Source organism: Heptranchias perlo, chromosome 2 (assembly GCF_035084215.1).
Source record: "Heptranchias perlo isolate sHepPer1 chromosome 2, sHepPer1.hap1, whole genome shotgun sequence".
Classification (NCBI taxonomy): Eukaryota; Metazoa; Chordata; class Chondrichthyes; order Hexanchiformes; family Hexanchidae; genus Heptranchias; species Heptranchias perlo.
In genome coordinates, this window is record NC_090326.1 from 90,985,578 (window position 1) to 91,010,951 (window position 25,374).

The window sequence follows — 25,374 nt, forward strand, 5'->3', positions numbered from 1 at the left end:
GTATGCAGAGACTTTCCTTAGGGCAGTTAGCAAAGAGATGAATGAAAAGGATAGGTAAAATAAAATAGAAGGAAAAAGGGTAATGAGAAGTATGAGAGCCAGTTTACAAAGCATCAGAAATAAAGTCAGGGAATTAGAGGCATTAATTAGTACGAAGGGACATGATGTTGTAGCCTTGATTAAAACTTGGCTCAGTTAAATTTCCCAGCTTAAAATTTTCAGCAGAGATAGAAAAGTAAAAAAAGGGAGTGGCATTAATTAAGGGCAAAATTATCGCCATAAAAAGGAACATTTTTCTTGATGGTGGTGCTAAGAGCTTGTCTGGATTGAGTTAAGAAATAATGAAGGGCCTCTTACCTCACTGGAAACACATTATAGACCATTGAATAGTGGGAAAGAAATTTTGGAGATTTGTAGGCAATTTAGAGATGTTTGCAGTAGTAACAGTTGTAATAATGGGGGGACTTTAAGGCCCCGATTTTAATTGTCCCTGCCTGGCAGAAACCAGATGAGAGGGGCAGTTAAAATAACGCGACTCACTTACCCCCTCCAATCCCACTTCCTTCCCTCTATGTCCCGATATTAACCTGCTCTTTTGAACAGGCAAGCAGGAAAACGTCAGAAAGGAAACGGCATCCTGTTTTAACTACGTAGATTGGGTCCGATGATTTCATCAGGACCTGGTCCGTAATTTCAACCTGAGGTCTGAGCGAGGGGCGGTGTCAGCTCTGCCGTTGGGCAAAACCTGCCGGAAGCCGGATCCTGGGCCACAAGTGGCCTAGCAGATGAATGTAAAATGTATTTTTCAGGTTTTCTTGTGGGCCAGGAGGGGCCGGAGTGCTCCCTTGGCCCTCAGAAGGAAGCCTCGGGCCTCTCTTGAACCGGGCTACCCACCTCCCCCAACCTGATCGCAGTAAGACCCCCCCGCACCACTCCCAATCGTGGCTCCATTCACAGCATCCCCCCACCTCTCCTGATAGCAAGGTTCGGGGCCGCAAAGTGCCGGGGACCGCTGCAGCCTCCTGCCTTACTTGCGTTCCCGCCCAATGGCCAGGCTGTTGATCTGGCCAGCTGTCTGGGCGGGAGACTGCATCATTTTATTTAAATGAGGCCCTGCCAAGCCTCCACGTCCCTGGCCTTGCCAGGTTCTTTGGCCGATTACGATCTCTCCTGCACCCTCCCCACCTCCCCATAAATATCGGGGTCTAACTATCCTATCTGGACTGAGTTAAGACCAAGGGGGGAATTTAATCCCCCCCACCCTCCCAGGATTGACGGAGGGGTTCAGTTGTTAAAAATGAGAAACTTGACCTTAACCTGCTGCGAATGAGCCTACTTCCGGTTTAACTGGGGCAGGTTGGGAGTCGGGCGAGTAACCTGCTCTCGATAGTCGGGTCGGTAATTATAATATGTTAATGAGGCTCTGTGCCTCAGATTTTGTCACTCATTTGGATTTTGCCAAATCCAGCAGATAAGTGCTTTTCCAGCAGTGCTTGTTGGCCAGGATGAGCAGCAGTGCTTCCCCGCTCCCCATGCCCGGCCCCTCTAGCAAACCTGCTGTGATCTTCAGACCCCCCCCCCCCCACACCCAGCGATCCAATCTCTCTGCCCCCCCCATAATCTCTCCCTTCTTCCAGTCCCTGGCTGCTGCCGTCTACCATAGGCTTCCCCGCCTGGCAGTGGTCAGCCTCTCAATTTGGCTGACTACCAGGCGGGAAATGCAATAAAAAATTCTAATAGGTCCTGCTGTTAATTTGCAGAACCTCCGCCTTCCTGGTATTTCCAGGTTTCTTGGCTGCTGCACCCCCACTCTCTCCCAGCCTCCCTGTAAATATCAGGGCCTAAAAATTTGTAGCCAAAATGGGGAGGGTTTCTAGAAAGCGTTTTCGGACTTTTTCCATATTTAGCATGTTGATTCTATGATCACTCTAATTTTAAAATAAAGGTAAATACTTTCACAAGTTTTTTTTTAAAAAGTTTAAATTTATAACAGTGGGAGCAGAATCATCCCTAAGTAAACTGGTGGAAAACCACTGTAAAGGAGGGTGGGAGCAATAATGGTAGAGGACACCATGGAGTTGATATGGCAGAGTGGATCGCCCGCCCGTTGTAGGACTCCCCCTAATTTCAATAGGATAAAAACCGTGCTTATTCTACATGTGATTAGCTCCGCCAGATTGCATCCCTGGGGCTGAAGACAAAAATCGGCCCCGTAGGTTTTCCTCTCCTCCCCCACCTCTGTCATGAAACCACTCCAGAATGAACATGGTAGTTTCAGCAACCTGACAGCTAATGCCTGAATGCCAGACATCAAACTATTTGTACCTGCAACTTCAAATCTTGGATGTTTAAAAAAAAGTAAAACTCTCCAACAGCAAAATAGGATTTGGCAATGCCCTAATCACAGCAACAATAATTCCTCCCACTGATTATATAAGACACATATTATTCATTTTGATAAGTAAAATCTATTAAATGATCATGTGCGGTGTCAGAATAATCTTAGTGTAATTTATCTATTTGTACTCTGTATTGCATGGATCATTACCTCTGCAAGCTTAAATAAAGGTTGGTAGGATTAACCCATGTAACATTTTGTAATAAAACCCACATCAAGTTAGTCAATAGCCCTGTCTGACTCTGCGTGCATGTGGTCAATGGGATGCAAACTCATCAAAAGCATTTCCCATTCATCACCAGCATTCAGAGACTCATTTTGAAGCCTATTCTCTCACCTTTGTCCCTGTCATATTGAAGGTCTTCTGCTGAGCAAGGGCTTCCCTCCTGAGATCCAGTAGGGTAGAAGGGGGAGACACATGGTGAGTGGCTGCTGCAACTACTGCTGCGCTCTTGGACAGAGGGTGTCTGTGTGTCAATACTGCGAGTACTGCTGCTGCGGTAGTGGGAAGGGAAAGGTGCTCGGTGGCCATCAGGAATCTCCAGGGGCTAGAACATAAATGAACAGTGCTATATTATTATTATTGTAACAGCAGCAGCCAATGTTAATGCTTATTTTTCCACAGAACTTCAGATTATAAACCCTCCTTGCAAGAACTCTGAGCTTGAACACTCAGAGTATGCCTGAAAAGGAGCGTACGTCCCAAAGAGCCATATGCGTTAAACTAGGGTTTGGGAGATTTACTGTCAACACAAGATTCACAGATATTAAACTAGACTTAACATTTTTCGGCTTAGAATTTGTACCAAAATAAGGCCAAAGCAGAGCGTACTGAAAGCCAACCAGTGTCCATTCATCTTGCTTTTAATGAACATTTCACAGAAAATCCGGTCGATGTGAACATTACTGATTGTGTGTATTTTAAATCCTCTCACCAAAGTACCTAATATGATACAATCCCTTCAGATTATTAAACACTTCAAGGTATTTGGTTGGAAAAATTAAAATAAATGAGTTTGCTTCCTTTGAACTGTTGGTCAGTGTGTGCTAAGGGGATATCAAAACTCCTAATAGCAACTCATCTACAAATTTCTGGCTTTATTTTACAGACATGGACATTAATTTATCATCCTTCTTCCACATCAAAAGGTCTCAACTATGTGTTTAATTAGAAATGTTTGACCTCTTAACTAAAGATAAATGGTACACTATACTGTTAAACTCACTACATAACATGATCTGTAAAGCAACAAAAACTTAAAAGAAACCACACTAATATCAGCAACTGCACGCAAGTCAGTGTCGCTCATAATACAGTAAATCCCATTTGACATTGTATTTGGGATCCAAACAATTTTTAACAGTGCAAGGTAAATATTAAAAGGTATTTAATTTAGTTCCTCTTCTGTCAAGGGAGCCATGTTCCGTGTGTTATATTAGAGAGTTACAGTGACAAACTAGAGTCATTCAATTTGTTGCTTAAAAATGCACTGTGAATCTTTGAAAGGGATTTTGGACAAGGTGATGCCAAAAGCACAGTATAACTTGGCACCAACATTTCCTGAAATTTAGGTAGTTAACACTACAAACCAGAAGAGCTTGCATCTCAGCTGTTATCCATTTAGACCTTACAGCACCTCTTTGATTGCAATGATTATTGAGAAGAAATAGGGAAGGCTTGGGCCACCATTCTCCGGGGCTTACAAAGATTGTACCTGGTGCAAACCTTTTATTGTACCTTATTTAAAGGTTTCCAGACAAACCAAGTGCCATATTAAAGCTTAATCAAGCCCCCATACAAATAAGGCCTGTAAACTGGAATGTCTCAGTGGAGATGCAATCGACCTCATCAGATTACCCCCATCAATCAAAATCTATGAACACCCATTTAAGTGCACTGGAAATCAATTGGTGCCTGAAAAACACTTCCCTAATAAAGGAACATCTCCATTAGCAGATACCAACTGAGCTATAAATCCTGCCCTCCAATGCTGTGTTTGGTGCATGGTTTCAGCAGACAAACAACAGAGCCAAGCAGTAATACGCATTGCAATTTCCACCCTCAGCCTCAGAGGGCAGAAGTGGTTTATTTGTTAAATATAAACCATGAATGGTTTATGAATGGGGTAAAAATGAAACCAAAATCCATTCTGATTAGTAAAGTACGGCAGTACTTCAGTAAAGTAGAAAGGTATTTGTACTCTCACAAAATCTTAAGTATAATGAGTGAGGTACAGATACCCAGGCAGGTAACATGCCTGTCATACAACATACATCATACATCAACTTCGGGTCTTTTTAAAAAATATTCTAGTTACTTAGTACAGACTTAACACCATTATTTATTTAAAATTTCATCTGAGTTCAGAAGGCAGAGGTTGGCTTTAAGGTAGAGATATTATTAAAAATCATACTAGTGCCAATAATAGTCTACGGACTAGACTTCTCTCCCTGGCATTATTATAGAATCACAGAAAGGTTACACCACGGAAGGTGGCCATTTGGCCCATGAGTCTGTGCCGGCTCTATGCAAGAGCAATCCAGCTAGTCCAACTCTCCTGCCCTATCCCCGTAGCCCTGCAAATTTTTTCCTTTCAAGTACTTATCCAGTTCCCCTTTGAAGATCCTTCCGGAACTGCACCCTCCTGTGCTAATCCCCCCCTACCCCCCTGCCCCCACCACTACTGACACTGACCCAGGGTCAACTAATTTAAATACCATTTGGTGTTATAGATACGGTAGTGCACATATGAGACATGCAATATGCGGGAAACCCCTTCCCATATGTTGGGTCCTTTTGCTTAGAATGGGCTGAGTTGCTGGGCAGTAGCTGCTGAGATGGTTTGCACGTATTTGTTGTTTAACCTTTTACCCAATAACTTGTTTAGTTGCTTTGCAAAAAAGGAACTTGGTTTCTGGTTCTACTATATAACCTAAATAGCAGATCTTTTCTTTCTTTTGCTTGCCAAGAAAAGAATATGATATTTCTGGAAGTACATCACCCAGTGTTGATCTCTTAAGCACCTGGGAATCCTTTAAAAGAAATGCAAAAACCTGGACAGGTTGGACTAACAAACAATGTTTGCTACTCTTGTAAAGAGACTTGAGACTCTGTCCCATATTTTGAAGAGAGATCAGACAGAGAAAACAAACTTTCTGTCACAGCGGCACAGGTCCAGGGCATTTTATACAACATGGGAATAAGAGATCATATATGGCATCACCTATCGACATCAAGACCAGTGGTTCTCCCAGAAACTAATCAAGCTGGACTATTTAGCTGTACTGCGTGGAATATGCATATGAAAAAGAGTACGATGATATGTAAATCAGAAGGTGACCAGATAAACCTGGTGGACGATTATGCAGAGGGATCACTTAGTAGATCAAGTTTGGAGGCATGAAAAGAAACAAAGCTTGCTTATTGGGATGGGATGAGTAAAATGGGAGATTGACGTGGCCCCTTTAAACACTCCATTGCCAATGACTTCCCCTTCTATTTTCCCTCACACTGAAATCTTGAAAAAAGGAAAGCCACGCTTTTGTAATCCAATTGACTATGAGCTCGATTTTACAATGGTGGTGGTTTAGCAGGGGGGGGGGGGGCGGAAATGGAGGTGCGCGTGGCAGACCCACATGAATGAAACTTACCGTTTCCAACGCGATCGCATGTTGATTGCTGATGATTAACGTCCTCTCAGGGTTTCGCACCCGGCAGCCAGCCTGATTGACAGACTGGCTGGAGTCAGGAGCTGAAATGCTGGAGAGGGTGGGAGAAAGAGAGAGAGCGAGACGTCGGGGGCGGGGGGGGGGGGGGGTGGGGGGAGAGGGGGGAATCAAAGATCTGGCGCTGAACTGGAAGATCGAGGGTGGCCGGGAGGGAAGATCGGGGGGGGGGGGGGGGGGTTGAAGAGGGGGACGATCGGGGGGGGGGGGGGGTGAAGAGGGGGACGATCGGGAGGGGTGAAGAGGGGGACGATCGGGAGGGGTGAAGAGGGGGACGATCGGGGGTTTGATGAGGGGGACGATCGGAGGGTGAAGAGGGGGACGATCGGGGGGGTGAAGAGGGGGACGATCGGGGGGGTGAAGAGGGGGACGATCGGGGGGGTGAAGAGGGGGACGATCGGGGGGGTGAAGAGGGGGACGATCGGGGGGGTGAAGAGGGGGACGATCGGGGGGGTGAAGAGGGGGACGATCGGGGGGGTGAAGAGGGGGACGATCGGGGGGGTGAAGAGGGGGACGATCGGGGGGGTGAAGAGGGGGACGATCGGGGGGGTGAAGAGGGGGACGATCGGGGGGGTGAAGAGGGGGACGATCGGGGGGGTGAAGAGGGGGACGATCGGGGGGGTGAAGAGGGGGACGATCGGGGGGGTGAAGAGGGGGACGATCGGGGGGGGGGGGGGTGAAGAGGGGGACGATCGGGGGGGGGTGAAGAGGGGGACGATCGGGGGGGGGGGGGTGAAGAGGGGGATGATCGGGGGGGGGTGAAGAGGGGGATGATCGGGGGGGGGTGAAGAGGGGGACGATCGGGGGGGTGGAGAGGGGGACGATCGGGGGGGTGGAGAGGGGGACGATCGGGGGGGTGGAGAGGGGGACGATCGGGGGGGTGGAGAGGGGGACGATCGGGGGGGTGGAGAGGGGGACGATCGGGGGGGGGTGAAGAGGGGGACGATCGGGGGGGGGGGGTGAAGAGGGGGACGATCGGGGGGGGTGAAGAGGGGGACGATCGGGGGGGTGAAGAGGGGGACGATCGGGGGGGTGAAGAGGGGGACGATCGGGGGGGTGAAGAGGGGGACGATCGGGGGGGTGAAGAGGGGGACGATCGGGGGGGGTGAAGAGGGGGACGATCGGGGGGGGTGAAGAGGGGGACGATCGGGGGGGGTGAAGAGGGGGACGATCGGGGGGGGTGAAGAGGGGGACGATCGGGGGGGGTGAAGAGGGGGACGATCGGGGGGGGTGAAGAGGGGGACGATCGGGGGGGGGTGAAGAGGGGGACGATCGGGGGGGGGTGAAGAGGGGGACGATCGGGGGGGGTGAAGAGGGGGACGATCGGGGGGGGGGTGAAGAGGGGGACGATCGGGGGGGGTGAAGAGGGGGACGATCGGGGGGGGGGGAAGAGGGGGACGATCGGGGGGGGGGGGGGGAAGAGGGGGACGATCGGGGGGGGTGAAGAGGGGGATGATCGAGGGGGGGTGGTGAAGAGGGGGACATCAGAGCAGGGTGCAAAGGTATGTCCATTTAGTGTTTTCACTTCCGTCTAAGGTTTTTTATTAAATTTATTTAGTTTCTTGTTCCCTGATCCGGCCCTTCACGTTTGGTTTCACCCAGGTAAGTTAAAAATTGTTCTAAGTACGTAATCTGTCACAGGTAAAGTGCCTTAAGTACCTCAATGAGGTACATTTGCCTCTTTAACTGTCATCCCGCCGGCTTTAAATGCTGGCGGGACTTTCATTTTCGGGTCGCTCGCGCACACACAGGTGGGTCCGTGGGAAACTCGGAAGTCGGCGAGTTGGAGCCGGCTTCCGAATCTGAACGGGATTTCCGCGATTTTCGGAGCTCTACCTGCCCCCGCAATTGCCTCCTAAATTCACCCCCAATGTGTTACAGGTCCTGCCAGGGTTTTGTTTCCAAGTTACAGTTTTCCACAACTCCAACAAAGGAGAGAACAAACCTATCAAGTCTTTATTAGAAAACTTTACAGACAGCTTGAAACTTTTGTTCACTACTCTTTCAAGACTCTCGTATAACAGTCCTCAGTTATGCTGCTTTTTTGACACCAGTGTCATGCTGTGATTTTTTTTCATGTGAACCCAAAAAATGCAGCACTACGTTACTGGTGCTAGAAGCAACCTCAGCTTTCCCAATCCTGTCATACACTCACTTTTCTAAAAGAAAACTTACGTGTTCTCTTGTCTACCAAGTTCTAAATGGGGGAGAGAAAACTGACTGCTCATCTGCTGTTCTCGAATCTCACTCTGTATGCACATTAGCATTTGTATGCAAGACCTTTATCTTCCACGACAGCATTGCTCTACAACCTGGGAATATCCTGCTTGTACCACTGCACACATGACATTGGTACTGGACTGACACCAACAATATAATAGGGGTATTAAATATATTCACTGATCTCTCTAATTGCTGTTCTGATTTGAACTTTCTTCCCCCCACTCCATCTCATCTCCAGCTCCAGTTACAAGCAGAAGAATGTAGTCATTAGTTCCAGGGAAATGAGTCCCTCTACAAAATATTCCAGCAGCCCTTTCTTAACTGAAACCTAGTGTGATGCAACAGTGGAAAACAAAAATAATGCAATATACATCAGCTAATTCCCTCAATTGGGTGAAAAGTCAGGATTAAATTAGCACTGGAATTTTCCCTTCATCCCTTGGAACAAATCATTTGCACAAAAATGAACAGTGGCATTTTACATAAAGCACAGCAGCTATGCTACTGCATCACTAGTAGACAGCACAGCAAAAAACCAAGCCCCTTACGTCACTGCCAAACGATCACTTCAAGAAAACACGTGGCACGTGCAAAAATAAATAAGGCGTCTAACGCAGATGTAACATTTCCCTATCTATCATAAGCAGCTCGATGACTTGTTAATGACCTTCAGAATGAGACCTTCTCACAACCGTTTATTTAAAGGGCTCATTTGAGTACATTTGACTGTATTTTCTTTCAAGAGGCACTGGCTGTCAGTTTAAAAGTGTATGATTATGGTCTGTTACACAGGATGTTCACCCTTCTACAATTACATTTCAATAAGCAATGATCTGAATGTTTGGTTTGTATCCATTACAAACAAATCTAGCTCATTTAAGGGATATGTTCTTACACGAGAAGCTACTAACTTCCACAATCAACCAGGATTCTCTCAGAACAAGGAAAAAAAACACAACCAAGAGATCTAATGAAATATAAAATGAAACTTATGACAACAGTAAACAGCAACAGTAGAAAAATACCCTTAGATGGAAACAGCCGACAGTCTCGCTGAAACTCCATTAGGACAAGCAAAATTCATCTCTTGTGAACCCAAGCATCTGTACTGTATGATTGTTTACATTTAAACTTTTACATTGGGCCCATTAACTCAGCACTCAGGGTCCTATCCTTTTTACAAACATAACTGAGATCCTAAATTTGCACATCGAGCACATACCGTGCAGAATGGTAATGAGATCGTGGACTGTTTAAAATAGCCAGGGTAAATACAAATCTAAAATGGATGGGGCCCTACATCCTGACACACTGTGCCACTTGGGTGCAGTGAAAATTTAGTGTGTATTGTAGTTGAAAGGGAATGCCTCTGCAGCAGTTTAATTGCTGCATCTTTATTTAAGAAAATGTAATTTTATATCTGCATGGCTTCTTTTAAACAAATACACATACAAATGCATTTCAATAAAACATTTAAATAACTTTCAATTAATTTATGAAATCTTATTTTTTTTTTAAACATAGCTATCAATCATTTTATCCAAACTATCTCATCCAAAATGGCCACTTAAATAAACTTAACCAAAACCCTGTCTGAGTTAAAGACAGAAAGAGAGGGAACTGCTAAGGCCATTCCCACCCTCCTAACAGCAGCAGTAATAACATCAGGTTAGACTGCTTGGAACACAGCAAATCAGGAGAAGGGGCACAAGGAAGAAAAAAAGAAAGAAAAACCATTAACTAAAATTAAATGCAGTCAAGAATGATAATTGAACATGCAATGATACCATGAGGGTTCGGCTATAAACATTTCATATGTCTCCACAACCCTCCCACAAAAATAATTTTAAATTCAGTTTGACAAGCTGTTCGTTTTAATTTCTGAAAAAAAAAATTTTTTTAAATTGTGAGATTTGTGGAGCTTCTGGGGGTGAAATTGGGCATTTTTTAGGCGCTACGTGGCCAACTAAACCTCGAAAATGGGATCCAAGGTGCGCACGCACACTTCCGATGGAAAGTGTGCAGGACGCCCTCTTGGGAAACGGTAAGTTTTGTTTGTGCGGGTTTGCGTGCGCGCACCTAACGACCACCGGCAGCATGCAGAGTAGGGAGATTATGATGCGAATCAGTGTGCAATGCTGATTTGAAGGAACTGCTGCAGCTTTGGAACTCCACACTACATCCAACATAGTGGGCTCGATTTTAGAATGGAGGCGGGTTGGCAGCGGGGGGATGAAGGTGCACGTGGCAAACCCGCACAAACAAAACTTACCGTTTCCGACACGATCACATGTTGATTGCTGATGATTAACGTCCTCTGAGTTTTGCGCCCGGCAGCCAGCCTGATTGACAGACTGGCTGCCGTCAGGAGCTGCAACGCGATGGTGGGGGGTGGGGGGGGGGGGGGAAGAAAAAGAGAGAGCGAGACATCATCTGGTGCTGGACTGGAAGATCGGGGGGGGGATGAGGGAAAGACCGGGGGGACATCGGGAGGGTGAAGAGGGAGACATTGAACGTTGGAGCAGGGTGCAAAGGTAGGTTCATTTAGTGTTTTCACCAGGCATGAATCAGAAGCGGTGGATTAGCCGCCTAGATAAGTTAAAAATCGTTCTAATCACTTACTCTGTCACAGGTAAAGTGCCTTAAGTACCTCAATTAGGTACATTTGGTTCTTTAACTGTCATCCCGCCAGCTTCCAAACCCAAACGGGATTTCCATGATTTTCGGAGCCCCCCCGCCCCCAATGCACCTGTAACTGCCTCCTAAAATCACCCCCAGTGTCTTAACCTCGCACAGCTGGACCTGACTTAAAGGGCAAGAAGGACCCCCCCCAACCCCCCACCCACCAGTGGTATTTAAAGGGATCGTGCAGGAGTTACAGATTAGCTGCTGGATTATTTCTTCTGGCTGCTGGTCCATTTGAATGCGTTTTTGGAGGTTTCCCATACTAGGATAAAGTTTCAATACTCTACTGGGAGTGGGCTGCTGGCTGACAGGCAACAGCAAGAGCACTGGCGGAGTAGCAGGGGTGGGAGAGGAATGATGTCATCCTGAGAGAGGACAGCAGGATCGTGTTCCATGGAGCCACTGCCACTTGCTGCCTCCTGTTATGCGCCACCTTCTCCTGCAAGAAAGAGGGAAGTGTGGTCAGTGAGTGACCTGCAAGATGTTTGGGTGATGTGGCTATCATGGTTGAATAGCTACCATGATGTGGAGATGCCGGTGATGGACTGGGGTGTACAAATGTAAGGAATCTTACAACACCAGGTTATAGTCCAACAGTTTCAAATAAAACTGTTGGACTATAACCTGGTGGTGTAAGAATAGCTACCAGTTTGTGAACTTTTTTTTATTCGTTCATGGGATGTGGGCATCGCTGGCAAGGCTCGAATTTATTGCCCATCTCTAATTGCCCTTGAGAAGGTGGTGGTGAGCCGCCTTCTTGAACCGCTGCAGTCCGTGTGGTGAAGGTTCTCCCACAGTGCTGTTAGGAAGGGAGTTCCAGGATTTTGACCCAGCGACGATGAAGGAACGGCGATATATTTCCAAGTGGGGATGGTGTGTGACTTGGAGGGGAACGTGCAGGTGGTGTTGTTCCCATGTGCCTGCTGCCCTTGTCTTTCTAGGTGGTAGAGGTCGTGCGTTTGGGAGGTGCTGTCGAAGAAGCCTTGGCAAGTTGCTGCAGTGCATCCTGTGGATGGTACAAACTGCAGCCACAGTGCGCCGGTGGTGAAGGGAGCGAATGTTTAGGGTGGTGGATGGGATGCCAATCAAGTGGACTGCTTTGTCCTGGATGGTGTCGAGTTTCTTGAGTGCTGTTGGGTCTGCACTCATCCAGGCAAGTCAGGAGTGTGACGGGAGTCAGGAGGTGAGTCACTTGCCGCAGAATACCCAGCCTCTGACCTGCTCTTGTAGCCACAGTATTTATGTGGCTGGTCTAGTTAAGTGTAAATTGTGTAAATTATGTGAGGTTTGCAACAGTGCTAAGTGTGTGAGGGTGAAATAAAGCATATGATTTGAATGGTTGAGTACTGATTGGTAGTTGGGTGATGGGGGTGTACTGAATTGACCAGTGGATGAGTCTACTAGTGCAGTTGGTACGATATGTCATTTGAAGCTTGAACTTACTCAACTTGACAACTCATGTTGAATCATTGAACTTCTTCCTGCACCGCATCGATGTTCTTGGAGCCATGCTCCTGGCATTGTCTCCTCCTCTACTTCCTCCCACTGCCTCTTCAGCATATGTCTGGAGAGCCTCCTGTCCCTCCTTCTGTCCACCTCTTGCACCAAGGCCTCCAGTGCTTCATCAGAGAACCATGGTGCACGCTCTCTCCCAGGCACAGCCATTCTTCAAAGTATCACAGCACAGATTCGGTTTTGAAATGACTTCCACCACTTCTTAAAGGGGTGGTGAATTGTGGCTGCAGCAAGTGCAGGCTGCCTTTAAGAAGCATGAGCCACTCGCAATATCAGAGCCCCCTGCTGATGCGTGCAGCCAATCAATTGCACAGGTAGGGCTGGCTGCATGCAGCAATCATTTAAAACAGTAGGCAGCACGAATGTAACGTGCTGCCTGCATCGCAATGACCCGTTAATCGTGAACAGCGATCCCCGCGCCTGTTTTCAGGGGTTATCTCATTTAACCCCACAGAGTTTGGTGAGTCTCAACAAAAACAATTGGCGGTTATACTGCCACTTTCATGTAGCTGGGAAGAGGTTTTAGGTGCAGTGACCAGGGAGTGGCAGCATAACTTGGCAGTCAGACGCTGCAGTGAAGATAGGTGATGTATGACATTTCACCCCCACCCCCGTTTTCCAGGGGACCATCTCACACCGTTTGAAGTCACAGAGTGCAGCATAACTCCAGCCCAGTGTAAAGGCACATTTAAATGTGCCCATGTTGTTCATCATAATTCCTGGAAGTTTTTTTTATAACTGTAATGGAAGCTTTCTAATGCTAGTAGAACACCAACACTGCTTTCTTGAGAACAGAGTTCTGAGCACACATCCAAGCACACATGCGTTAAGTTTTTTGTCGCGTTAGGGCTTACTACAGCCTGGTTGCATGCAGAGCCAGCACTATATCCAGTCTGCCCACTGTGCGATGCACATTACAGACACCAGTCTGTGACTGAGAGCTGCAGTATAACTGTCGCCTAACCAAAATGATCAACCAAAATGGTGGGTCATAATAAAAAAAATTCAGTAAGTGCAACAAGCTGTTCAAAGGGATTGTTTGATTAACAAACCAAATTCAGATTTGACGTTCCATATGCACTACCGAAGTCGGTCTTAGAAACAGGCCTAAATCAATCATTTCTCATTTTCTGCAGATAAAAAATTATTCGAGCTTGCAGTATTTGGAAACCAGAAGCTGCAAGATCAGACAAACGAGGCCAGACAAGGGGCTGTGTTGTTCATAAAATAACAGCTTTGTATCCAAAGCAAATTGACAGCCTTTCAACACAGGCGTTTTTATTTTAATGCCCAGCATCTTGAACAACGCCACTTTGTCACCAAAATAATGCATATCGATTAATCAATGAAACAGCAATCACCACATCTGTCAATGTTGCATGAAAATAGCACAGTGTAACTCAATGAAGCAATGCATCAAATTACAACAGAAAATAAGGTAATTAAGTGTACACTTCTGACAGGATGTACATCAAATGCACGATGTTTCCATTTTACTCTTGCCCTCAACTATTATTAAAGAAAGATTCACAAGTGCACTCTATACTTCTAAGAATTAGACTACTCAATTTATTTCCTGGAAATATCAAAGAATTCATCACGCAATACAGAAAAGAAAACCTACTTTAGTCACACCTTGATGACAAGCATGAAACAGAAAACTATCGATTTAAAAGAGAAAATTATGGTTTACCATTCGTAAAAGTAATAATTTAAAAGCACTGATCTTCAATGCTACAATCTATAATATTTTTATTTAGGAGATTCTGGCTTTTTAAAAATTAAGCCAATAAAAATAGTTGTGGCCTAAATAAGTGAACAAACGTTGAACACTATAATATACAGTTGTATTGTTAAAAGACTTGATATCTCTCTACCCCACCCCCCCACCATCAACAAAAAAACAAAGGAACAACATGGCATGGTAAATAAGTGAGTGCTGTTTGGGTTTTTTTCCAAAAGAAAATGGACTATGACCTGTAAATAGCAGTTAAGGACTGCACAGGTTAAATTTTAACCCCTTGAGTGGGTGGGTTGGGGGTGGGTGGGAAGATAAAAATTGTACAAAATTAAAGCCTGGCCCCAACGCACCACCAACCCGCCCACTTCCGGTTTTAACGGAGGCAGATCAAGGGGTGGGTGGTCAATTCGCTCTCAGGAGGCAGGTCAGTCAGTGAAAGCTTTCAAGGAGGCTGAAGGCCTCCATTTTGACAGTTTTTTTTAATTTTTAACACCGGGGGTCCGGGATTCCCGGGCCTTCTGTTTCACGCCACACAAGAGGAGATGAGAAAGCCCATCTCAGCAGGTAAATGCCTTTATTACATTACTTGTGGGCCAGGAGGAGCAGGAGTGCTTCCTCCAGGCCCAACAAGCATACCTGCCGCAACCCCACAAACACGATCGACCCCCCCCCCCCACACCCTGATGACCGACCCGCGATGACCCCAACTCCCCCTGATGACCGACCCCCGCCTGATGACCCCTGACCCCAATGACCGACCCCCCAGTGACCCCCAACCCCAATGACTCCTCCCGATGACTGACCCCCAATGACCCCCAATCCCCCTGATGACCGAACCCCCCTCGATGATTCCCGACCCTGAACCCCCACAACTTACCTGCTGGCATCCGCTCCCTGGCTGTTCTCCCGTCCAACTGACGGCCAGCCTGTCCATCTGGCTGGCCTGTCGGACAGGAAACCTACAAAAAAAAAATGAAAGACGTCCTTACGTCAAAATCGTAAGGATGTCCGGGAAACTCGTACTTCCGGGTTTCCCGTCGGGAATATCCCCACCCCCCCCCACCCCGCCCTATTCCAGGTTAAAATTTACCCCCATGAGTTTGAAGCTGCCTTCATGCAGATATACAGATCAAAAACAATTAATAAACATAAAGCGCTTCTAAACAGGCCACCAACATCATACCGTGATGTACAATATAATACACCCTATCAACACGGCTAGACTGGGTCTTATCAGAAATGTTAGAAGGACTAACATAGCTACACAGAATAACACTGCCACTACACTGCCTTGAATTTTTTTTAAAAATCCACACCATAACTTAGAACTGAAGAGCAATCTTACACAAAGGCCACAGGATGGCTTACTTAGGAAATGGAAATACCACAGTGGTGTAGTACCACATGGTTAGGACCCATTGTTGGGGAGAGTGGAAGGAGTTTTACTCTGCAACTAAGCTTTGTTATACCTGACCAGGGTGCACTTAATGTTGAGGTTGGATGTCAGAAATAGAAAAATGTTCCCTTTCCCATCATTGACATCTGTCACCACAATGACCACAAGAACAAAATTTAAAAACAAACTATTTGGTTCGATAACATGATGGGAGGCAGAGGAGAAGGCTGCCAATGGTCCTGATGGTTCTGTTCTGAGTACAACAGTTATGATAACCATTATCTTTTAAGTCTGATTTTGTTCACCAAACAAAATTCTTCACACAAAAATAGAACAATTAAATGACAGATTTAACTTACAAGCAACCTGCTGCAGTGAGTCATATATCCAAAGTAGAGCCGATGAGCATTCAATCAATGGCTGTGAAAATGTAATATTTTTCTATTCCAGCACAGGAGGTGTGAGCGCCCATAGATGCATTTAAATCCCATTCCTAACACACATTCACACTCAGTTTTGCTGGTTCTCAAATGATGGTAGATGGAATGTCTTGCTGCATGGAAAGTATTCCTTCTTTCTGGGGAGAAGTTTTTTTCTTAAAATTCATTCTCAGGATGTGGGTATCGCTGGGAAGGCCTGCTTTTAATGCCCATTCCTAGTTGCTCTGAGAAGGTGGTGGTAATTGAGTGGCTTGCTAGACCACTTCAGCGGGCAATTAAGAGTCAACCATGTTGGTGTAGTACAGAAGTCACATACAGGCCAGACCAGATAAGAACGGCAGGTTTCCTTCCCTAAAAGACAATAATGAACCGGCTGGGTTTTTATAATAATCCGACAGCTTCATGACCCCTTTACTGATATCAGCTTTTTATTTCCAGAGTGGGTTTTTTTTTTAAGGAAGAACTGCGCCTGGCAAAGCTAACCTGCTCCAAGCGACGGAAATGTTCTGGTATGGCGATCAGTCATGGAAGGGTCAACAGCTCAAAGCCATTAGCAATGCCTGCTAAAACGGGACATCAATTAAGAGAAGATAAAATACATATTTTAAAGTTGTTACATAAGAACATAAGAAATAGGAGCAGGAGTAGGCCAATCGGCCCCTCGAGCCTGCTCCGCCATTCAATAAGATCACGGCTGATCTGATCCTAACCTCAAATTAAAATTCATGTCCAATTTCCTGCCCGCTCCCCGTAACCCCTAATTCCCTTCAATTCTAGGAAACTGTCTATTTCTGTTTTAAATTTATTTAATGATCTAGCTTCCACAGCTTCCTGGGGCAGCAAATTCCACAGACCTACTACCCTCTGAGTGAAGAAGTTTCTCCTCATCTCAGTTTTGAAAGAGCAGCCCCTTATTCTAAGATTATGCCCCCTAGTTCTAGTTTCACCCATCTTTGGGAACATCCTTACCGCATCCACCCGATCAAGCCCCTTCACAATCTTATATGTTTCAATAAGATCGCCTCTCATTCTTCTGAACTCCAATGAGTAGAGTTCCAATCTACTCAACCTCTCCTCATTTGTCCGCCCCCTCATCCCCGGGATTAACCGAGTGAACCTTCTTTGTACTGCCTCGAGAGCAAGTATGTCTTTTCTTAAGTATGGAGACCAAAACTGTATGCAGTATTCCAGGTGCGGTCTCACCAATACCTTATATAACTGCAGCAATAACTCCCTGTTTTTATATTCTATCCCCCTAGCAATAAAAGCCAACATTCCATTGGCCTTCTTGATCACCTGCTGCACCTGCATACTAACTTTTTGATTTTCTTGCACTAGGACCCCCAGATCCCTTTGTACTGCAGTACTTTCGAGTTTCTTGCCATTAAGATAATAACTTGCTCTCTGATTTTTCCTGCCAAAGTGCATAACCTCACATTTTCCAATATTGTATCGCATCTGCCAACTCTCTGCTTCCTGTTAGATAACCAATCCTCCACCCATGCCAGAATATTACCCCCAATCCAGTGATTCTTTATCTTGAGCAATAATCTTTTATGTGGCACCTTGTCGAATGCCTTCTGGAAGTCTAAATACACTACGTCCACTGGTTCCCCTTTATCCACCCTGTACGTTATGTCCTCAAAGAACTCAAGCAAATTTGTCAGACATCACTTCCCCTTCGTAAAGCCATGCTGACTTTGTCCTATTAAATTATGTTTATCCAAATGTTCCGCTACTGTCTCCTTAATAATAGACTCCAAAATTTTACCCACCACAGATGTTAGGCTAACTGGTCTATAATTTCCAGCCTTCTGCCTACTACCCTTTTTAAATAAGGGTGTTACATTAGCAGTTTTCCAATCTGCCGGGACCTTTGCCGAGTCCACTTCCCTCAAGACCCTAGGATGTAAGCCGTCAGGTCCAGGGGATTTATCCGCCTCGAGTCCCATTAATTTACTGAGTACCAATTCCTTAGTGATTTTAATCGTATTTAGCTCCTCCCCCCCTAGAGCCCCCTGTTTGTCCAGTGTTGGGATATTCTTACTGTCCTCTACCGTAAAGACTGAAATAAAATATTTGTTCAGCATTTTTGCCATCTCCATGTTTCCCACCATTAATTTCCCGGTCTCATCCTCTAAAGGACCAATGTTTGCCTTAGCCACCCTTTTTGTTTTTATATAACTGTAGAAACTCTTGCTATCTGTTTTTATATTTTTTGCTAATTTATTTTCATAATCTATCTTCCCTTTCTTAATCAATCCTTTAGTTACTTTTTGCTGTCTTTTGAAGATTTCCCAATCTTCTATCCTCCCACTAAGTTTGGCTACCTTATATGTCCTTGTTTTTAGTCGGATACTATCCTTAATTTCTTTACTTAGCCACGGATGGCTGTCATTTCTTTTACACCCTTTTTTCCTCAGTGGAATATATATTTTTTGAAAGTTGTAAAATAACTCCTTAAATGAATACCACTGTTCATGTACCGTCTATTTTCCCAGTCCACTTTAATCAATTCCGCTCTCATACCATCATAGTCTCCTTTATTCAAGCTCAGTACGCTTGTTTGAGAACCAACCTTCTCACCCTCTAATTGGATATGGAATGTAACCATGTTATGGTCACTCATTCCAAGGGGATCCTTAACTAGGACATTATTAATTAACCTTGGCTCATTACACAGGACCAGGTCCAAGGTTGCTTGCCCTCTTGTAGGATCAGTTACACACTGCTCAAGAAATCCATCCCCAATACACTCAATAAACTCTTCCTCAAGGCTGCCCTGCCCAATTTGATTTGTCCAGTTAATATGATAGTTAAAATCCCCCATAATTATAGCTGTTCCCTTATTACATGCCCCGACTATTTCCTGATTAATACTTCTTCCAGCAGATTTGCAACTATTAGGAGGCCTATATACTACGCCCACTAATGTTTTTTTCCCCTTATTATTCCTTATCTCTACCCAAACTGTTTCATTATCCTGATTCTTTGTCCCAATATCATTTCTCTGTATTACAGTGATTCCTTCCTTTATTAACATAGCCACCCCACCTCCCCTTCCTTCCTGCCTGTCCTTCCTGATTGTTAAATACCCTGGCATATTTAATTCCCAGCCGTTGTCACCCTGCAGCCATGTTTCTGTAATGGCCACAAGATCATACCCATACGTAGTTATTTGTGCCGTTAACTCGTCCATTTTGTTACGAATGCAACGTGCATTCAGATAAAGAACTTTCAAATATGTTTTGTGACACTTAGTTCCTGCTTTTTCCTTTTTTAACACTTTACCTTTTACTCCATACCTTCTGTCCCTTCCTGACACGCTTTCCTCTGTCTCCCTGCTCAGGTTCCCAACCCCCTGCCACAGCTTTGATGCTGGGTTAATCGCCTTACGCCTTCTAGTTTTTATTTTATCTGTCGTGCCTAAAGTACACTTTCTTTCTGCTGCTCTACGTTTTTCCCTTTCACTTGTTCTTGAACAACTGTTTGTACTATTTCTTTTGTAGATTTCCCCTGGGTCTTCCCCTCTCTTGCTGCTCTCAACTTTATTCCCTTCTGACTCCCAGCTCAGGTTCCCATCCCCCTGCCACTATAGTTTAAACCTTCCCCAACAGCACTAGCAAACACCCCCGCGAGGACATTGGTCCCGGTCCTGCTCGGGTGTAACCCGTCACGCTTGTACAAGTCCCACCTTCCCCAGAACCGGTCCCAATGTCCCAGGAATCCAAATCCCTCCCTCCTACACCATCTCTGTAGCCACGCATTCATCCTGTCTATTCTCCTGTTCCCATACTCACTAGCACGTGGCACCGGTAGTAATCCTGAGATCACTACCTTTGAAGTCCTGCTTTTTAATTTATCTTCTAACTCCTTAAATTCACCTTGCAGGACCCCACCCCTTTTTTTACCTATGTCGTTGGTACCAATATGGACCACGACTACTGGCTGTTCACCCTCCCCCTCCAGAATGCCCTGCAGCCGCTCCGTGACATCCTTGACCCTAGCACCAGGGAGGCAACATACCATCCTGGAGTCACGTTTGCGGCCGCAGAAACACCTATCTGTTCCCCTTACAATTGAATCCCCTATCACTATAGCCCTGCCACTCTTCTTCCTCCCCTCCTGTGCAGCAGAGCCACCCGTGGTGCCCCGAACCTGGCTCTTGCTGCTTTCTCCTGATAAGCCATCTCCCCCAACAGTATCTACAGCAGAATATCTGTTTGAGAGGGAGATGGCCCCAGGGGACTCCTGCTCTCCCTGTCTCGTCCTTTTACTCTGCCTGGCGGTCACCCATTTCCTTTCTGCCTGCGTAATCTTTACCTGCGGTGTGACCACTTCACTGAACGTGCTATCCACGATAGTCTCAGCATCGCGGATGCTCCACAGTGAATCCACCCGCAGCTCCAGCTCCGAAAGACAGTTAGCCAGTAGGTGCAGCTGGACACACTTCCTGCACACATGGTCGCCAGGGACACTGGTAGTGTCCATGACTTCCCACATAATGCAGGAGGAGCACATCATGGGTGCGAGCTGTGCTGCCATGACTTGCCTTAGACTCTCAGGCCCTCCTCCCGCTCGAGGTCTCTCCTTTTATCCTGTGCTCACCTCTCGGACTCTCCTGCCTCACCTATATACATATATATCTCCCCCTCTCGCTGTGGTTAAATTAGTCATATTCCAAATGACCTATTCCACCTGGGACCCGTTTTTACTTGGAAGCTGGATGCACAGTAGGAAGAAAAAGACAAGCTTTTTTAAAAATTCGTTCATGGGATGTGGGCGTCGCTGGCGAGGCCAGCATTTATTGCCCATCCCTAATTGCCCTTGAGAAGGTGGTGGCGAGTCGCCTTCTTGAACCGCTGCAGTCCGTGTGGTGAAGGTTCTCCCCACAGTGCTGTTAGGAAGGGAGTTCCAGGATTTTGACCCAGCGATGATGAAGGAACGGCGATATATTTCCAAGTCGGGATGGTGTGTGACTTGGAGGGGAACGTGCAGGTGGTGTTGTTCCCATGTGCCTGCTGCTCTTGTCCTTCTAGGTGGTAGAGGTCGCGGGTTTGGGAGGTGCTGTCGAAGAAGCCTTGGCGAGTTGCTGCAGTGCATCCTGTGGATGGTACACACTGCAGCCATGGTGCGCCGGTGGTGAAGGGAGTTTATGTTTAGGGTGGTGGATGGGGTGCCAATCAAATGGGCTTCTTTGTCCTGGATGGTGTCGAGCTTCTTGAGTGTTGCTGGAGCTGCACTCATCCAGGCAAGTGGAGAGTATTCCATCACACTCCTGACTTGTGCCTTGTAGATGGTGGAAAGTCTTTGGGGAGTCAGGAGGTGAGTCACTCGCCGCAGAATACCCAGCCTCTGATCTGCTCTTGTAGCCACAGCATTTATATGGCTGGTCCAGTTAAGTTTCTGATCAACGGTGACCCCCAGGATGTTGATGGTGGGGGATTCGACGATGGTAATGCCATTGAATGTCATGGGGAGGTGGTTAGACTCTCTCTTGTTGGAGATGGTCATTGCCTGGCACTTGTCTGGCGCGAATGTTATTTGCTACTCATCAGCCCAAGCCTGGATGTTGTCCAGGTCTTGCTGCATGCGGGCACGGACTGCTTCATTATCTGAGGGGTTGCGAATGGAACTGAACAGTGTGCAATCATCAGCGAACATCCCCATTTCTGACCTTATGATGGAGGGAAGGACATTGATGAAGCAGCTGAAGATGGTTGGGCCTAGGACACTGCCCTGAGGAACTCCTGCAGCAATGTCTTGGGGCTGAGATGATTGGCCTCCAACAACCACTACCATCTTCCTTTGTGCTAGGTATGACTCCAGCCACTGGAGAGTTTCCCCCCCCCCCCCCCGATTCCCACTGACTTCAATTTTACTCGGGCTCTTTGGTACCACACTCGGTCAAATGCTGCCTTGATGTCAAGGGCAGTCACTCTCACCTCACCTCTGGAATTCAGCTCTTTTGTCCATGTTTGGACCAAGGCTGTAATGAGGTCTGGAGCCGAATGGTCCTGGCGGAACCCAAACTGAGCATTGGTGAGCAGGTTATTGGTGAGTAAGTGCCGCTTGATAGCACTGTCGATGACACCTTCCATCACTTTGCTGATGATTGAGAGTAGACTGATGGGGCTGTAATTGGCCGATTTGGATTTGTCCTGCTTTTTGTGGACAGGACATACCTGGGCAATTTTCCACATTGTCGGGTAGATGCCAGTGTTGTAGCTGTACTGGAACAGTTTGGCTAGAGGCTCGGCTAGTTCTGGAGCACAAGTCTTCAGCACTACAGCCTGGTAGAGATAAACTACTTCATAAGCAGAATTTCCTCAGAACAAAGACAGCAAGCGACATGATATAGTCAGTCTGAAGAGTTAGCTATTTAAAGTTACTATTTTCCTGGCATTACATAACTCCTGCTCCACGGTGTGTTCAGTGTGCATGGCAGATCAGGCTGATTTATACTTGCATCTCCACTCTCTGCCAAGGTAACAGCGTGGTCTGGATTTTCCTGACAAAGCCAACCTGATTTTGAATGAAGTCGAAGCTGTATGAACGGGAAAGTGGGACGGGAGGCCTTCCTCCAAAACTGTGCCGACAGAGATTTCCCCTTATCGTTCCCACCGTCACTGCAGCTGCCTGTGTAGATGAAGGGAGAGATATGGGGGACACGATTTTAAAAAGCCGGCGGGATGGCAGTTGGGGGGGGGGGGGGGGGGAGGTGAACGTGCGCACGAGTAACCCAAATAATAAAAACCTACTGTTCTCCACGTGATCGCAACTTAACTGGTGGCCATTAATCTTGTTTCCAGGTTTGCAGTCCGAAAGCTGCATACTGCACACCCGCATAACCTGCTGTCAGCTGGAACGTCTAGATTTAAAGGGCCATTGCTCCAATGGATTTGTTGGAGCAAAGAGCAAGGAGGCCCAATGGAGCAGCACAGGGGCAAGGCTGCTCCAAGATTCAGCGACACCTCATTTGAGGTGCTGCTGGCCGGGGTTAGGAGGAGGAGGGAACTATTTTATCTGGCCGACAGGAGGAAGTGCCCTGCCTCTGCCACCAAAAAGGCCTGGCTTAGACCGTAAGACCATAAGAAATAGGAGCAGGAGTAGGCCATTCGGTCCCTCTCGCCTGCTCTGCCATTTTGTGAGATCGTGGCTGATCTGATTTTTACCTCAACTCCACTTTCCTGCTCTTTCCCCATATCCTTTGACTCCCTTGCTGATCAAAAATGTGTCTAACTCAGCCTTGAATGTATTCAATGACTCAGCCTCCACAGCTTTTTGGGGTAAAGAATTCCAAAGATTCACGACCCTCTGGGAGAAGAAATTCCTCCTCATTTCCGTCTTAAACGGGCGACCCCTTATTCTGAGACTATGCCCCCTAGTTTTAGATTCCCCCATGAGGGGTAACATCCTCTCAGCATCTACCCGATTGAGTCCCCTCAGAATCTTGTATGTTTCAATAAGATCTCCTCTCATTCTTCTAAACTCCAATGAGTATAGACCCAAACTGTTCAATCTTTCCTCATAAGACAACCCTTCCATACCCGGAATCAACCGAGTGAACCTTCTCTGAACTGCCTCCAATGCAAGTATGTCCTTCCTTAAATAAGGGCACCAGAACTGAACGCAGTACTCCAGGTGTGGTCTCACCAGCACCCTGTACAGTTGTAGCATGACTTCCCTGCTTTTATACTCCATCCCCCGAGAAATAAAGGCCGATATTCCGTTTGCCTTCCGGATTACCTGCTGTACCTGTATGTTGACTTTATGTTTCATGTACGAGGACACCCAGATCCCTCTGAACCGCAGCATTTTGTAGTATTTCTCCATTCAAATATTTTGCTTTTTTATTTTTCCTTCCAAAGTGGATGACTTCACATTTTCCCACATTATATTCCATCTGCCAAATTTTTGTCCATTCGCTTAACCTGTCACTATCCCTTTGCAGACACTTTGTGTCCTCATCACAACTTGCTTTTCCACCTATCTTTGTATCATCAGCAAATTTGGCCACAAGACACTCTGTTCCTTCATCCACGCTTCAGGTGGCAGAGGAGGTCACCAGCAGGAGCAACATATCCCGCACTTGGGTCCAGTGTAGGAAGCGTTTCAATGACCTAACTAGGTCAGCAAAAATGAGTACGCTTACTGATTCTCCTGCATTCCGTGGCGCACATCACCCCCCCTCACCCCACTCATTCTGCACTGCCAAGACTACTCCATCACATCACTCCTCACACCCACTTAAGGCTCATCCTCAACTTATCTGCACTTCCTGACCTCCCCATTTGTGACCCCACCACTACCACTCACCTCAATCCTGATCCAATGTGATGTCTCTGTCTCATACTCACCCTCTGATGCACCTCTTTCACGGTCAGCCTCACCCAAAGCAATGCATTCATCGGCTGACCACTTCACCATCACTCAATCACATGTCTGTACTTTCTCTCCTTCTAGAAGAGCACAAAATGCACGCGAGAGGGCGAGGACTGGAGGGGATGCCACAACAAATAGTGGTCCTTGCAGACACGGAGCAGGAGGTCCTGCAGATCAGCCGTACCCTCGAGAGCCTGCCGTCGGGGAGGCCGAGACTGGAACCCCACAAACGTCTGGTGACACAACTTTAACATTCATCACACACAACATGAATTGATGTCAACAATGATTGGCATGTTGAACACCTCAGTTTGCTCATCGCAACATGACATCTGTGATGATGCTTAATATTGCCTTCTGTTCTCTTACAGGGCCTTTAACGACCGCAATGATGGCAGAGGGCGATTCCTCAGAGGAGCTCCCGGCCTCTGAGGACGCATCGTTACATCTTAACGAGCCATTCACCAGTGCAGATACTCACACCTCGGTGGGTCCTAGTAGTCAGTTCGTTGGGTTGGCACCTGATGAGTCACCACACACACATGAGCACGAACAGACACTGGTGGCAGGGGCAGCTGCGGAGAGTCCGCATCGGTGGACGCACTCCTCTCCAGGCTCTGCTCAGCTGGACTTGCGGAACCCCGGGGGAGGGAGAATGATCGAGGGACAGCAGCACATTTGTGAGGTACTGGAACAGGTGCCACGCGCACTCTCCACAATAGCGCAGAGGATCGAGGAGTCCAACTCCTGCATTAGTGGAATGGTGGCACAGGTACGTGAGGGAATCTTTGAGATAGTGTCACATGGACATGAGGTACTGTGTGAGATAGTGTCGCAGGTAACTGCGGGGGAACGTCTGCGATGG

At 46.7% G+C, this 25,374-nt stretch overlaps 1 protein-coding gene across 2 annotated transcripts in view; it reads right to left on the minus strand.

Moving 5' to 3' along the window:
- LOC137341120 (glucocorticoid-induced transcript 1 protein-like) overlaps nucleotides 1-25,374 on the minus strand; it is a 240,240-nt gene that overhangs the window by 35,125 nt on the left and 179,741 nt on the right. For both annotated transcript variants that reach the window (XM_068004073.1, XM_068004064.1), the window contains exon 6: nucleotides 2,736-2,946. In XM_068004073.1, coding sequence (XP_067860174.1) covers nucleotides 2,736-2,946 — 211 coding nt within the window. The remainder of the gene's footprint in view (nucleotides 1-2,735; nucleotides 2,947-25,374) is intronic.